This window comes from Charadrius vociferus, unplaced genomic scaffold (genome assembly GCF_000708025.1).
Source record: "Charadrius vociferus isolate BGI_N301 unplaced genomic scaffold, ASM70802v2 scaffold163, whole genome shotgun sequence".
Taxonomy (NCBI): domain Eukaryota; kingdom Metazoa; phylum Chordata; class Aves; order Charadriiformes; family Charadriidae; genus Charadrius; species Charadrius vociferus.
Window position 1 is genome coordinate 2874084 of NW_009648332.1, and position 13880 is coordinate 2887963.

The 13880-nt window shown below is 41.2% G+C and overlaps 2 protein-coding genes across 2 annotated transcripts in view; one reads left to right on the plus strand and one right to left on the minus strand.

Annotated features, from left to right (window-relative positions):
- ZCCHC11 (zinc finger, CCHC domain containing 11) overlaps positions 1–7919 on the plus strand; it is a 40090-nt gene extending 32171 nt beyond the window's left edge. Inside the window, exons 26-29 of the mRNA XM_009884615.1 lie at positions 265–362; positions 2942–3467; positions 6163–6336; positions 7372–7919. Of these exons, the coding sequence (XP_009882917.1) occupies positions 265–362; positions 2942–3467; positions 6163–6336; positions 7372–7463 (890 nt within the window). The 3' untranslated portion in view covers positions 7464–7919. The remainder of the gene's footprint in view (positions 1–264; positions 363–2941; positions 3468–6162; positions 6337–7371) is intronic.
- A 1627-nt stretch (positions 7920–9546) lies between these two features.
- Positions 9547–13873, minus strand: PRPF38A (pre-mRNA processing factor 38A). The gene is made up of 10 exons (XM_009884616.1): positions 13708–13873; positions 13466–13625; positions 12818–12939; positions 12223–12308; positions 11947–12057; positions 11271–11383; positions 10709–10735; positions 10531–10628; positions 10143–10191; positions 9547–9889 (listed from the first exon to the last, which is right to left on the minus strand). The coding sequence occupies exons 1-10, from the start codon at positions 13835–13837 to the stop codon at positions 9847–9849; spliced, it is 939 nt and encodes a 312-aa protein (XP_009882918.1). The 5' UTR covers positions 13838–13873; the 3' UTR covers positions 9547–9846.
- Positions 13874–13880: the final 7 nt, after the last annotated feature.

Genomic DNA, 13880 nt, shown 5'->3' on the forward strand with positions numbered 1-13880 from the left:
ATTCCTGCCTGCTAGCAAAGTAAGCTTTGTTCATGCTAGAATTTTTATCACTCAGAATTAGATTTTGGGGTTAGCTACTATCGCTATTAATTTTGGCTGTTGCCAGTAGAGGGAAAGCTTTCCACTTAAAAGAGGGGAGAGGTTAAAGTGATTTACCTACTCTGTGTCACATGAGAGTTAAGGTATCGCTGACTCCCAGTTCTGTTTATTATTCTGTCATGTGTAACCTGGTGTTCTTTATTAACATATTTGTTCCTTGATTAGGCACCCAGTTGGTCCGAAGCATGGTAAATTCACAGCTAGTGGCTGTGAGCCAGCAGCAAGTGGAACGACCCTTGCGCACTAGACAGTCATCAGAATGTGTAAGTTGCAATTAGCTATAGTATTGAAGTAAGCAAGCTGTAGCAAAAGAGCGATCTTGGGCCATGCTAGGAACAGGTTTGCACAGTGTTTTCTCAACAGATTCTGGACTTTATAATGACAACATTGCATGCTGCCAGTTAGTGGAACTTTGATTTATAATGTAGTGTCTCTTGGAGAGCATTTATGGTCTTTCAATATGGAAACAACGTAGTCAGAGTTCTTTTGAGATAGCTTGCAGTTCTGAAAGGCCAGCTTCACTGTCTTTGGGATTTAAGCTAGGATGCCTTTTGAAGTTTCATGCTTAGTTATTCTGGCAATGTTCTGGAGTTACTAACGGAAGTAAAGCACAGCTCATCGTTAACATGCTGCAGACTTAGTTTTTTGACTGTCATGATTCTCTGTGATTTAAGAGAACTGTCTTACAGGACTGTCATGAACAGGCAGGCAACACATATGAAGCGTGACTTCAATTCAGATGTGGTACGCAGGGAAAAAGTCTGCCAGAGCACACCAGAAACACAAACAGAGCAATGAGAAAAGTTTTGGTAGTTTTCTCTTGGAATTTGTTCAATTCTCTGTAGAACTAGATAAAATATGTTTAACCTGCTTCTAAGTGGAGATGGATAGCAGAGTGTATTTGAGCAAATACAGCTGTTGGCATTTAATGTTTTTGGAGTACAGAATACAGCAAAAATTCATTAATTTTAAGCTAGTAAGCTGAGAAACATGTGCCTGCTAATGAAGCTGGCAAGAAAGCAAAGACAGTAATCAGGGCTGCTGATCACTAGTGCTCTTTGTTCAGTTTACTACTTCAGGTGTAGAGTATTTCCTAACTGATAAGCAAGCATTTACTGGAATGCTCCGGTAACAGAGACTTTATGACATCATTTTTACTATAATAATATGCTGTTAAGGAGGGACTGATACAGCTGTAATCTAAGTGCAGGGCTGAACTGCCACCATGCGGTCACATGACACAGGCGTATCTTTTTAGGAGGCTTGTATTTCTGCTTGGGGAAGTTGAAGCTGGACATGTGGGTGCACACACAGTCAGGCACATCATGCAGACTGGACCTATGGCACGTGCACGGTCTTGTGTCATCTGGATGTCATGGACTCTCTGTGTGTGTTGCATTGTTGTCATTTGGCCAGGATTTCTTGGTGAATATGTGCTGTCCAGGGATTGTGTGAGGAGAATGGGAAGGGGAAACGTTAGTGGAGCAAGAGGGAGAGAAGAGGGAAAGCAGGGATGTGGAAGCAGACCAAGAGGCTGGAGCTTAAGATTTCTCCTCTGCTGTAGCTGGCATGTCCATTGTGTACTTGTCATGGTTTAACGTTTGCAGGAAGGCTGTAGTCAGTACACGTGCTCTATTTTTATAAGATTTAAACTGTTAAACTAGTCGTTGTCTTCCAAATCCCAGGTTTTACCGTCTCTTCCTGGTTTGATAGAAAGGCATAGGAGGCACTCAGACAGGAACAGTTGGAATAGCAGCAGGGAGTGATCTCAGCATCTGGGCTTCAGCTTTTGCCCAGGCAAAGACACACAGCATGCCGCTATAGGGAACGCTGTGAAAGGCTGGCATGGCGGAGTCCTGCAGACCTCTGGTTATTGAAGAAAAGTGACTGCCAATTTAAACAGACAGGCGAGCAGTCATGGCTAGTGAAAGGCTCCAGAAACCTTTAACTTCAGATGTTTGACAGCAGCTGAATGACTTGGGGCTTAGCTGTCTGCTATACTCTATGGAGGGAGACTGAGATTCAGGTAATCATCTCTGGTTTAGGTATCTGTCATTTGAATTTCTCTTTGGCTGCATCTATCTTATGCCATTGCTTCAGTGTTTAAAACCAGATTAGGTTAATCCAGACGTCGGTAACAAATTGTGGCAGATAAACTGTGGAACTCTTCTCCCAGCCACCCAAGTTCTTGGAGTGCTTCTCTGCTTAGTTGCAATACCAAACAGATAAAATAGGCTCGTACCTCTTTCTGTTGCTGGTGAAAGGGAAAGCTTTGTATGAGCTCTGCAAAGGCTGTAATAATTGCTATTTCTGTGCCTTCAGTCACGGCCTTACATCAGGACATGGAGGTTGAAACTGGGTCTTTGGGTTTCAATTTCTTGTTTAACAGATTGAATAAAATCAAAGAAATACTAGGAACTTACTTTGGAATTACTTTTAAAAGTGTCTGTAGTAATAAGAACCACTCTATTCAGAAGTGAGGTAATTAGTTAATGAGATTCTGGGCTGTAAATAAGTAGGGTGGGGAAGATGGATTAAAAATCAGAAACAGATGTCTGACGTGTCTAATGAAGAGCTTGGGGTTAATGTTAGCTCAGAGTGATGTTTCTGATGGTGGAGATGTGCCACATTAACAGGCCAGATTATCTGATGGTGAAAATCAGTGTCAGTTGAACTGAACTTACTTAAACCAGGAGGAACTTGGGCGCAGTATTTGGGTTGTTGCTGGGGAGTGCTTTGCCTTTTTTATGAATGGTGTAATGCAGTGGGTGCTTATTAAAGAAAAACACCATTAAATAGCTAGTGAACTAATCAGAAATACATACTTTTTTTTCCCCTCCAGTCTGATTCGCATCAGTCATCTTACTCTCCACAACCTCAGCAATTTACACAGAATTCCTCTCAGCCAGCCTCCATTAACCAGACTCAGCCACAACCAATATCCCAGTCTAAGCACGTTCCGCAACCACAGCAGGGTGCACAGCCACCCCATCAGGTCCAGCTGCCTTTGTTTAACTTTCCCCAATCTCCCCCAGGTCAGTATTCCACCTTGCATAACCTGGGACTACTTCAGATGCACCACCACCACCAAATTCAGCTTCCCAACACTTCTTGGCCTATTCATGGGCCCGTTATTCACTCTGCACCGGGTAACCCTCCTCATTCTACAAATGTTCCATTTTCTATGAGATCTGGCAGCAGCAGCACCACAAATAACCAGAGCAGTGTAAGCTTGAATGATCCCAGTATCATCTTTGCACAGCCTGCTGCCAGGCCCATGGGAATCCCCAGCACTTCTCATGAGGGACACTGGCACAATCCCGTGACTCCAAACTCACTGGTGAACAATGGCACTGTGGGGAATTCAGGTAACTCTTCTCTGTTGTATCAAACCTCTCGCACTTTGTGTACAAATGTTAAGTGTTACAGAAACAGCTAACTCTCTCAACTTGTTTTATATTAAAAGTACAATGCTTAAGAAACTAAGTCATTACCTTCACCGTCTTAACGTTTTCATAGGAAAAAAAAATTAGGCAAGTTGGATTGTTGTAACTTTCAAGCATTGGTCCTGTCTGCCATTATTGGCTGTGCAACACATGAGAAATCATGCATTCAACTGAGAAATGTTGTAATAATTGTTTGAGTCTAAAGCACGTTGCTGTGAATATGCTTACAAATATGGTTTCCATTTATGTTCTTACATAGTTCATTAGATGAATGCTGAGACTGCAACTACAAGCTTAGAGACTGGCAGAATTATGGTTGTGCAAGCTGAATATTGCCTCCTTGCATTGAGTGCAGTGTGACATGATCGTATGCGTTCTTTTTTCCTGTAGTTTATCCTGCCACATTTAACTTCCTTAATCTCGACGTCATTTCCTGAAAATACTTCGTACAATTTTCCCCTGCAAGAAGTGAGCAACAGCCTGCTGCCTCATGCCTGTACATTTGTATGTTTGAGGCTGAGAAAAACAGTGTAGTAATTAAAGTCCATACAGTTTTCTGTGCAACATCACACATGTCAGCCCCTAAATTTTAACTGTGATCTTTTAAATCATGATAATGGTCCTTTGATTTATTCTGAGTGTGTAACTCAGAAGAAACAAGTAATTATTTTTATTAGTATATTTGTAAATTTATATTTAATTTACTAATTAAGTAAAAAAAATCTATCATACAATATACTGATGCAGTTGTTCATCATGAGATGGAAATTTTGAATCTCCTGCACAGCCTTTCTCTGCACTAGTAAGGTGATTGACAGCAGCAGTAGATTTTCTGCTGAGCCAACAGTGTTGGATGAGGTATAACTCACCTGCGAGTTTCAGATATTTGTTGAGATGCTGGAGATGCATGTTTCTCTATTCAGAGCTTTGTGGGGAATATATTTTAGAGGATACAGAAACTGCTACCAGTGTGCTTTCTGTACCTTTGGTGTGCTTCGTCCCTGCCTCTCCATTTCTGATCTTAATTCTCTGTCCAGGCTCGTCTGTGCCCTCTTCCATGTCCACATCTGCTCTGACTGTTTCCTTAAGCAGCTCCTTCCAATCCAAGTCTTGTTACCCAGGTAGCTGCCTTGTTTCAGACAAGCTCCCCAAATCCAAGTTTCTGCTCCGTTCTCCTTTAACACGACCTGTTTCTCATCATGAAAAGTCACTCAGTCCCTGTCTTCAGTCGTTTTCCTTTTGCTCTCTCTCAGTTTGTTTGCGTCCACTCTCATCGTGACTGCACAGGAGGTTTCCCAGTTTTCTTGTGCTGTCAGTCACAGTACTTTTTTTCCCTTTCCCTCAACTTCCATCTATTTCCAATCTCATCACACTCCTTTTCCTAGTTCCTAGTCCTGGTATTTTTCCTCTTTGTATATTAATCAGTTTTGTTCCCTTTTTTGGCTTGGATGCCATTAAGGTGGGGTCACTGGGTAGGCGCGCGGTAGAGATGAGCTGTCTGCTCTCTGTTTGAAGCCTGCTTTCTTACTTGCTTGGGACAATTTGGGAACGGTAAGTTCATGGAAACTTTGTCTTGGCTCACATAACTTGGAGTTGGAAGGAGCAACTCTTACTTTCTTTTCTGTAGACAATTGATCAGAAGTAGGATCATTAGAAGTTTCAGACGGACAACTTTTTTTCATGCTTACTTCAGAGCCATGCTTCATGTTTTACTGTCTGCAAGTTTTTCTTTCTTATGAGCTTGAAGGGTAACTGATATATTGATTGTATAAAAGTTACTGCTCTTAAACACGTAGCTTACTTTTATTTAATGAAAGTCTGTCTGCAAGTTTTTCTTTATTGTGAGCTTGAAGGGTAACTGATATATTGAGAAGAATAGTTACTAAAATTTACTTATTTATTTTTAAATGTACATTGTTTGCATTTTTAAATTAGCAGGCGTTGACGTGTCTTATCAAATTGGGAGCTACGAACAAAAAGAGCAGAAATAGTAATATAGCGTTTGGCATCAGATGTTGTGTGTCCTGCCTCCTTGGATGCTTGATTTCTCATCCTTTATGCTGCAGTAATACTGAATTTGTAAATGGAACAGCTTTCAATTTATGTACTTATTTCAAAAGTTTTTATTTTTCTGTCTAAAAACCAATTTTAAGTCGGTCTGATGATCTATGTATCAAGTTTCTTAAGCATACAGCTATTAGTGGAATTCCAGTGTACATCTTCTGGGAATTATTTCTTGCTGTAGGATAATAGCTTTCGTGTCACAGCTATGTCAGTGATAGGGGATATCTGTGTGGGATCAGATATTAGTAACATTGTTCAGACCTTGTCTTTTTCATCATGAGAATGACATAGGAATAGTGAAATTGTAGGTCTTGATTTTAATACTGATTCATCTTCTGTCTTCCCCCCAGTAAATTCTATTATAGTGAATAATGAAGTAATTTAGGTGGTAATTTTTATTGATGTATATTAAAAAAAAAAAAAAAGAGTAGCACATGAGACTAATCGCATTAAGTCCCCTGCAAACTGTTATTTAAGATGTAAATTGTATTTGTGACTTACTGTTTAATTATTTCAACTTGCAATGTGCTTTTCCCTTTCAATTGAAAAATAGATCAGGGTTTCCAAGGACAGTTTGGTAAAATGAACCCTCCTTCTGTCCCTTGGGACCATGGGACCCCTACCCATTTTCCTCTCCTCCGAGGAGCGTGGCCTTACAATATGCCTCAGAACTACATGCAGCAGGGAAATGCCAGCTATCCACCGAACAAACCTTTCTACCCTCAAGGTACTAGAACTAGTATATGAATCAACAGCTCATGCAACATGTCTCTTTACTGTCTCGAAGGCTTTAAAAGCCAAGGAATCATGTTTCACTTGCTAGGCTCCCTGGAACCATAATGAATCCAAGAGTCAAATCAACGCTTCGGCTTCCTGTATGGATGGATGAAAATCTTTGTGGGAGGGAAGGGGTTAAATCAAATTCTAAAATCTGAGCTGATTTTCAGTCTGTTGCACTTCTAGCCTCTCTCTCTTTCACTGCTGCAGTCTCACTGTAGAGCCACCTCTGCTTCAATAGAGATTTAGATGATTTGCCCATGAGTGTGTTAAGAATTTGAAGACATTTTTGTCCCACTTTATTTTACTTGGCTTTTGTACCTTGCCTTGTGGAATGACTTTATGTACAGAAAAACTTGGAAGACCATAGAATAATTCAGGTTGGAATGGGCCTCTGGAGGTTATCTAGTCCAACCCATCTGCAGTCAAAGCCGTGCTAACTTCAAAGTTTGATCCGGTTCCATTATTTAGGGTGTTTTGAAGGACTGACTTGCTCTCAGCTCTTTCTGACGCTACTGAATGGTAAAGGTGTTCAGCATCTGGCAGGATTGGGAAAGGCTGTAGGAAAGAGACCTTTGGCTCCGCTAACAGAGAAACTACGCCCAAATTTTACTTGGAGGCTTTGCAATTACCGTGTTGCTGGGTCAGCTAGTATAAAATGAGAGATACTGCCACCAAATCTGGTTTTCAAAATCTAATGATTGGCTGTAGCGAGGTTTCCAAGTGAGACCCATATTTAAAAATCCTGAAATTATTTTTGTTAAATAACTGAAGTAATGCAACAAAACGATGTTTCTGAGGGAATTTTGGAGATAGGATTAAAGTAATACTGCATTGTCCCATTAAATGGGTTAGTCGTACAGGTAGCTTTTGTGTCAGTCTAGAAAATGCCTTTATTTCTAAGTAAGATTAATACATTGAATATAGCCAAGCACTGTTAAATATATTTAATTTGCTGAAGTAATTGTAATCCATTTTCTTTTAGCTGGTCCACTGATGCAGAGTAACCAGCGGTTCTCGCTTCTGTCTCAAGGACACCCACACTTGAATCTGAATTACATTCAACAGAAAAAGTGAAATTTAATGGGATTGTCGGTGGGTGGGGGGAGGGGAGGAAAAAAATTCAGGTTCTGATTTAAAATCTTAATGCAACATGTTTAGATACAAGATTATTTAAGACTGTTTTTAAACTGTATCATTTGTACATAGATATGAACTATAGTTTTTACTAGTATCACAAAGCTGAGTGATACAAATTTCATCTATTTTATTACCCTATTTTTAAGGGGAATTGTGTTTTGTTTTATCTTGATAAAACTGTAAAGAGAGAGAATTTTTAAAATTAAGTTCTTTATTTTCTATTAGCTGTATTCATACTTTGGTTGCTTCAGACTTTATATATATTGTTCTAAAAAAAAATAAAATTAGAAGGGGATTTCATGTGTTTAAAAATTTGTCACTTCTATTCTTTACAGAACTATGTAGTGCCAAAAAACTTTTTAAAAGAAAAATAAAACTTCAAAAAAAGGACATAAGAATTTTTCTTCCTCCCTATTTGTATGCATGCTTGCATTTAGCTGTAATTAGGAAACCAGAATAATAAAAATGGCTGTAATTTAGGTATCTTAAAGAAGAGATGAAAGATGAGCAGCTGTAACAAGGCATACAATCAGTATACCCGTTTTTCCCCATGCTGGTGTCATTGCATGTGCTGCTTGCAGCCAGTGTCTGTCTTGTAAAATACTTGATTTGAGGAAAGAGTACACCTGATTTCTGTTCATAAACTTTGCAAAACAATATGAAAATACTCTAGAAAAATCAAGCTGTACTGTGAAGTAATTTCAAAGAGCACCGTCCCTAAATTCACTTGGCACGCTACTTTCTGTGTTGTTAACATTCATTGGGCAATACGTGAAAATATTTAAGCCATAAATGCCGTGTTCAGGAGACAAAACTGTCAGTCCCTGTTCCTGAAGCAAGACTATGAATAACGGGATGGTATACAAGGGGTTTAACACAACATAAATTAATACATAATTAAACGTACTAAGATGAGAACTGTAACTTGAGTAAGAGCTTAAATATTCTTAATTTGAAAAAACAGGACTTGCTGAATGCTGTCTGATATTAACATTAGAAGTGTATCATTAGATATGCTTAAGGATGATGCATAGAATCATAGAATGGTTTAGGTTGGAAGGGACCTTGAAGATCATAGAGTTCCAACCCCCCTGCCATGGGCAGGGACAGGTTGCTCAGAGCCCCATCCAGCCTGGCCTTGAACACCTTCCAGGAGCGGGGCATCCACACCTTCTCGGGGTGACCTGTTCCAGTGTCTTACCACCCTGATATCTGATCTAAATCTCCCCTCTTCCAGTTTAAAGGTATTCCCCCTCGTCCTATTACTACACTACGTGATAAAGAGTCCCTCCCCATCTTTCCTGAACTCTCTGAGCCTCTCCGCATAGGAGGTGCTCCAGCCCTCTGATCATCTTTGTGGCCCTCCTCTGGACCCACTCCGACAGGTCCATGTCCTTCTTATGTTGGGGGCTCCAGAGCTGGATGCAGTACTGCAGGCGGGGTGCTACCAGAGCAGAAGGACAGAATCACCTCCCTCGACTTGCTGGCCACACCAACAACCCCAAGTCCCCCTCCTCAGGGCTCCTCTCAATCCCTTCTCCACCCAGCCTGTATTTGTGGGATTCCAAGAACCTCCTGGATTGCTTATGCCCTGCTGCATTGTCCCTCCAATGGATAGCAGGGTGGCTAAAGTCCCCCAGGAGGACCAGGGCTTGTGAATGTGAGGCTGCTCCATCTGTCTATAGAGGGCCTCATGCACTGTTCCTGTGGCCTGTAGCAGACCCGCACTGTAATGTCACCTGTCCCTGCCCTCCTTTCTTACAGAGCAACCAGTAGCTGTGGTTTTAAGTTAGCTCTTAATTCTAGTAAACATACTGATTAGGACAGTCTTACTTCCTCTCCTGTACTGGAGGTTTGAGATGGTTTAGCCTGGTAGCTCTTCAGTGTTTGTAACTCGAACATACTCTCACTTTGGCAACTGAATGCAGTGGCTTTGTCAAAACACCACCCTGATTTGAGAGTGAAGCCAGCTTCAACTGGAAGTCTAAATAAAGTATTATGAAAGAAACAGCAAGGAGCCTTTAAAGACAATCCCCCCTTTTTCTTTTAATTGCTCTTCATGAGTTTTTACAGGCCTTGAGGAAAACAATTTAAAAACAATCCTCAAATTCCATCACGAGGATGAGTAACTAACTACATAAAAAGTATCCTTAGCTTTCTTTTATTTAAAAAACAAACAAACAAGACTTGTACAAGAGGAGAAGGATCAAAGAAATGGACTGCTAAAGCAGCCAGTACATATTCAGCTGTCCCGTAAAGCAAATAGGACAGTATTAGACTGCAGGTCAAGGTCCTTAAACTGCATGCTGGATTTAGTTTGTTATTCATTCCCTCGCCGACTCTTCTTATGACTTTTCTTAGATCTGAAGTAGAAAAAAAAGCCGTAAACCACAGTATTAGTAATTGTTTTGGAAGACCAAGGTGTTTCACCGCAGTAAGTTGCGTTTTCTATGGTCAAATGTGGACAGTGTGACTTGACTACAATACTGTGGGAAGTACTGTATGAAATATTTGATCTCCAACGTTGTAAGAAGACCTTCAATCCCCAAGATTAAATGACAAGTAAGAGCTCCTACAGCAGTACAGACACCCTTAAGAAACAGACCAAGCCTTTACCTTTCAGGTGATTTGGAATGACTTCTGTGTCTGTGACTACGATGATGCCCTATGAGATAAAAAGGTAACAGTTACTTCCATAGACCGTGGAATTCTTTTTTGTTTTGCTAATACAATCTGCTTCTAATGACCAAGCGTCCTAGATAATGCCAAAACAACCCTAGTTTTAATTAGGCACTCAAATTAACCTCCTGGCAAATATCTGAAAAATGTACTCAAGACAACTTTGCATGTACTAAAGGAGTTCTCCAGCTGTGCTTTCATATAACTGAATTTTATGAGCCAGATTGGGCACCTATGCTACCTTCTTGAGACGCAGGTTTTTCTTGCAGGGGATGTTCTGCTGATAAAAGACTTGTCATAGTTAATCTGTAAATGACAAAAATACCTGGAGATTTAGATCTTGATCTGTGGCGCCTCTCCCTGGATCTGCTCCGGTGTCGTCTTGGGCTCTTGCTGCGATGCCTCTCCCGGCGTGGTGACGGACTGAGAGAAAGGAAGCTTTTAAAGATAGTCATACTAAGAATGCACACATTTTAACATGAAATAATAGAATAAAAGACTACCTTCTTCTCTTTGGAGAGCGGCTTCGCCTGTAATTGGGGGAGAAAAGAAAAAGTTGCTAAAAATCATTAGCAGTACCAGCTGTTTAATTTCACATATTCTCTGGCAACAGCACCAGGACTTCCCTTGCACTCCCCTGTGTCCCTGGTTAGTGTGTGTTTGTCCTGCTGCACGAGAGGCAGTACGTGCTTCTGGACTGGCTCATACCATGAGCAAACAAGGTCAGTGATGAGTTTTTCCTGGCTTATTATCAGTAAGAACACTTAACAGGATTTTCTCTGCAGTCTCTGGCTTACATGAAAACAAAGCACTTGGTTCTCCTTAATATCTTCACTGTTTTGTCAAATTTAGCTAAAGTTGGCCAGCAAGTTCAAGAGTTACTGAAGGACTAGAGAAACAGGCAGATGGGTTGACTGTGGCTGTGCGCTGCAACTCCTTACTTTAGAAAACAGCTAACGGGAGGCATAAGAGATTTTGACTGAATTGTCATCTTTGCTTCTATGCCTTGCTCCAGCCATCTGCAGTACAACAGGAAAAAATACTGCTCAAGAGCAGCGGTGTCACCTTCTTGGAGACCTGCTTCGGCTCCGCCTGTATCGCACAGCTGGAGATCTGCGAGGTTTATCAAGGTCTCTGTAGCCTCTTCTGCGGTGGTCAGGAGAGGGTGCTCGCTCCAGCTAGAAACAATGGTGGGGGGGAAAGGTTCTCTAAGTCTTATTTCATCAAGGTTTTTATCCATTAGTAAAAATTGCTGAACAATTAATATAAATGACGATGCGATCAAGCTTCCCCATCCTCAAGTATTTCATATTCAGAAAAGAGTGGTACTGCCTAAGCTTGCCATCTGGAAATTAAAAGGGCCACCTGTCATACTGTTGGTTCTTAAGTAGAGTAGAATTGACTACGATGGTTGTCAAAACTTCCATCATCACCTTTAGTTCTCTCCCATATATATGTATATAAACATATTTCAGATAAATTGTTTTAAGCAACACAGAACAGATCCAGATTTGTGAATTTCAGGAGACAGAAAAGCTTGACAGAAACACAGTGCTTGAGATCTGCTTCGGGGTCTACAAAGTTCTCACAAGCAGCTTACATGAAAATATGTTACAGGAGGAGATAAGAGTTGCAAGCAGCCTCCTGGTGCCTCCCCTCAAATATTTCTCACAGGCCATAAAGCGTTCTGCGGTGGTTCAGCACTGGCTTTAACTATCCCTTTGCAAAATATTTCACCAACCTTTTCATCTTCCTCCTCCTCCTCCTCACTAGATTCTACATCATCCATGTCTTCTTCCAAAGCACTAACGCGAGGTTCAAGTTGCTCAGCTTCTTCCAGAACGTAACGTTTCTAGGAGAAATTATAACTTTATTTTACATAACCCAAGTAAGAACGAACACTTAAGGGGTCATCTCGCGTGCCAGAAGGGTCTGTATCATGGCTTTATGCAACAAGCTGATACTACTACTGAATCTGATGCAGTTAAAAATTCAACAACCATTTACTTCTCCAAACCTGTAATCGAGGCAGAATGATATCGCATACACGTTCCTCATGGAGTAGTTCATCAATAAATTCATCCACATGCATCAGTTCAAATTCTGGGGGGAAAAACCACAGCATTTAAAAGACAGAGAAGATTAGTGGCTAGAGCAAAGATGAAACACTTCAGACAATTTATGTCAAGCGGGCTGGACAAACTACAGTTCTAAAATCATTCTCAAAGGTGAGGAAAATCATTAGTCCTACCTTGCAAAAAGAGGAAATTACTGCAAGCTAAGATTAGTAGATTCACAGTGCTTAAACCAGCACTCAAACAGTGTTTCTTTGGCATTTGTGGAACTGTGTTTCAGTACCCAACAGAAAACACAAGCACTCGGGGAAAGCAAAACAAGGCAGGCAGTTTTCATTTGTACAAGTCAGCAAGACCAACAACCCATTATGCAAAGGATGAACTAATAAAAGTAAGGTTTCAAAAAGATAGTTATGTCACATTTTTTAAGCTTATATTACTAAATAGAATGTTCACTTTTATCTAGCATGGTAAGTTTTTTTAACAAAAGATCATCTACGAGGTGCTAAAAACCCACAACTATGCAAGAGTGCTTACCTCCATTTCTGTTCTGACTTTTTATTTTTCTATAGTCATTGTACAGCGGTTCAAGATACTTGTAGCAGTCAATGGCAGTGCCTGTCAATCTCATGTACAGCGCACCAAGCATTCGGACATACCTGAAAAGAAAACTGTTTCATGTATCTGAGCTTTTTGCATAGGTAGCAGTTTAAATAAGAGAGGTGCTTCTCCCATAAGTTTCTGACAAAAATCAGTACACTAAAATAACTAGAATACACGACCATTTAGATTTTCTCCTTCAGGTACTCAAGCATATATATATAAAAAAAATACATATACTTGAGTATATGTATGTAATCTCTGTATGGGTGCATTATCACTCACAAAGATAAAAGAAATACTGAAGAAAAAGGACATTAATATGGTTCCCTTAATGCACCCTGTTCTAAACACTTCAGGTGGGGGTTTATTACCACAGAGAGAACACACTACAAAGGCAAGCCACTGGCAAAGCCCAAGTGACAAGGTGAGCAGTCTTCTGAAAGCAAGGGGAAGGAGCGAATAGCGTCCATCAGGGCCCACTAAAAGCTAAACCCTGCACTGAGCTTTCCTTGGCTGTTTTTTGGATGGTTTTATCCAGTACGACAACCAAAAAGAGGGGAAAAAATCAAGCGACCAACTTACTTGAAGTCCTCGTTTTTTATGAACTCCACGATGATGTCCTTTTCGGGCTGGATCTGCAGCATCTTCAGCGTCAAGCACAAGAAGGGCGTCGGCTTTATGTTCCCGCCATAGACACCCCCCACGTCCCTCAGCTCCATAGCCTTGTCCACCACCAGCTCGGCTAGAAGAGGGAGGGAAGAGGCCGAGCCGTCAGCGCCGGCTCCTCGCCGAGCCCCCTCCCGCCCCAGCCCGCCCCGCCATACCCGTCAGGCCGAAGCACTCCTCCTTCCAGTACTTAGACTCGTAGATGCGGGTGCGGATGATCTTCTCCACCAGGTACTGCGGGTTGGTGCCATGGATGCTGTGCGCGTCCTTCACCGTCCGGTTCGCCATGGCGGACCGCTAGACAGCTCCCCTGAGCTTCGCGGCGGGGCGC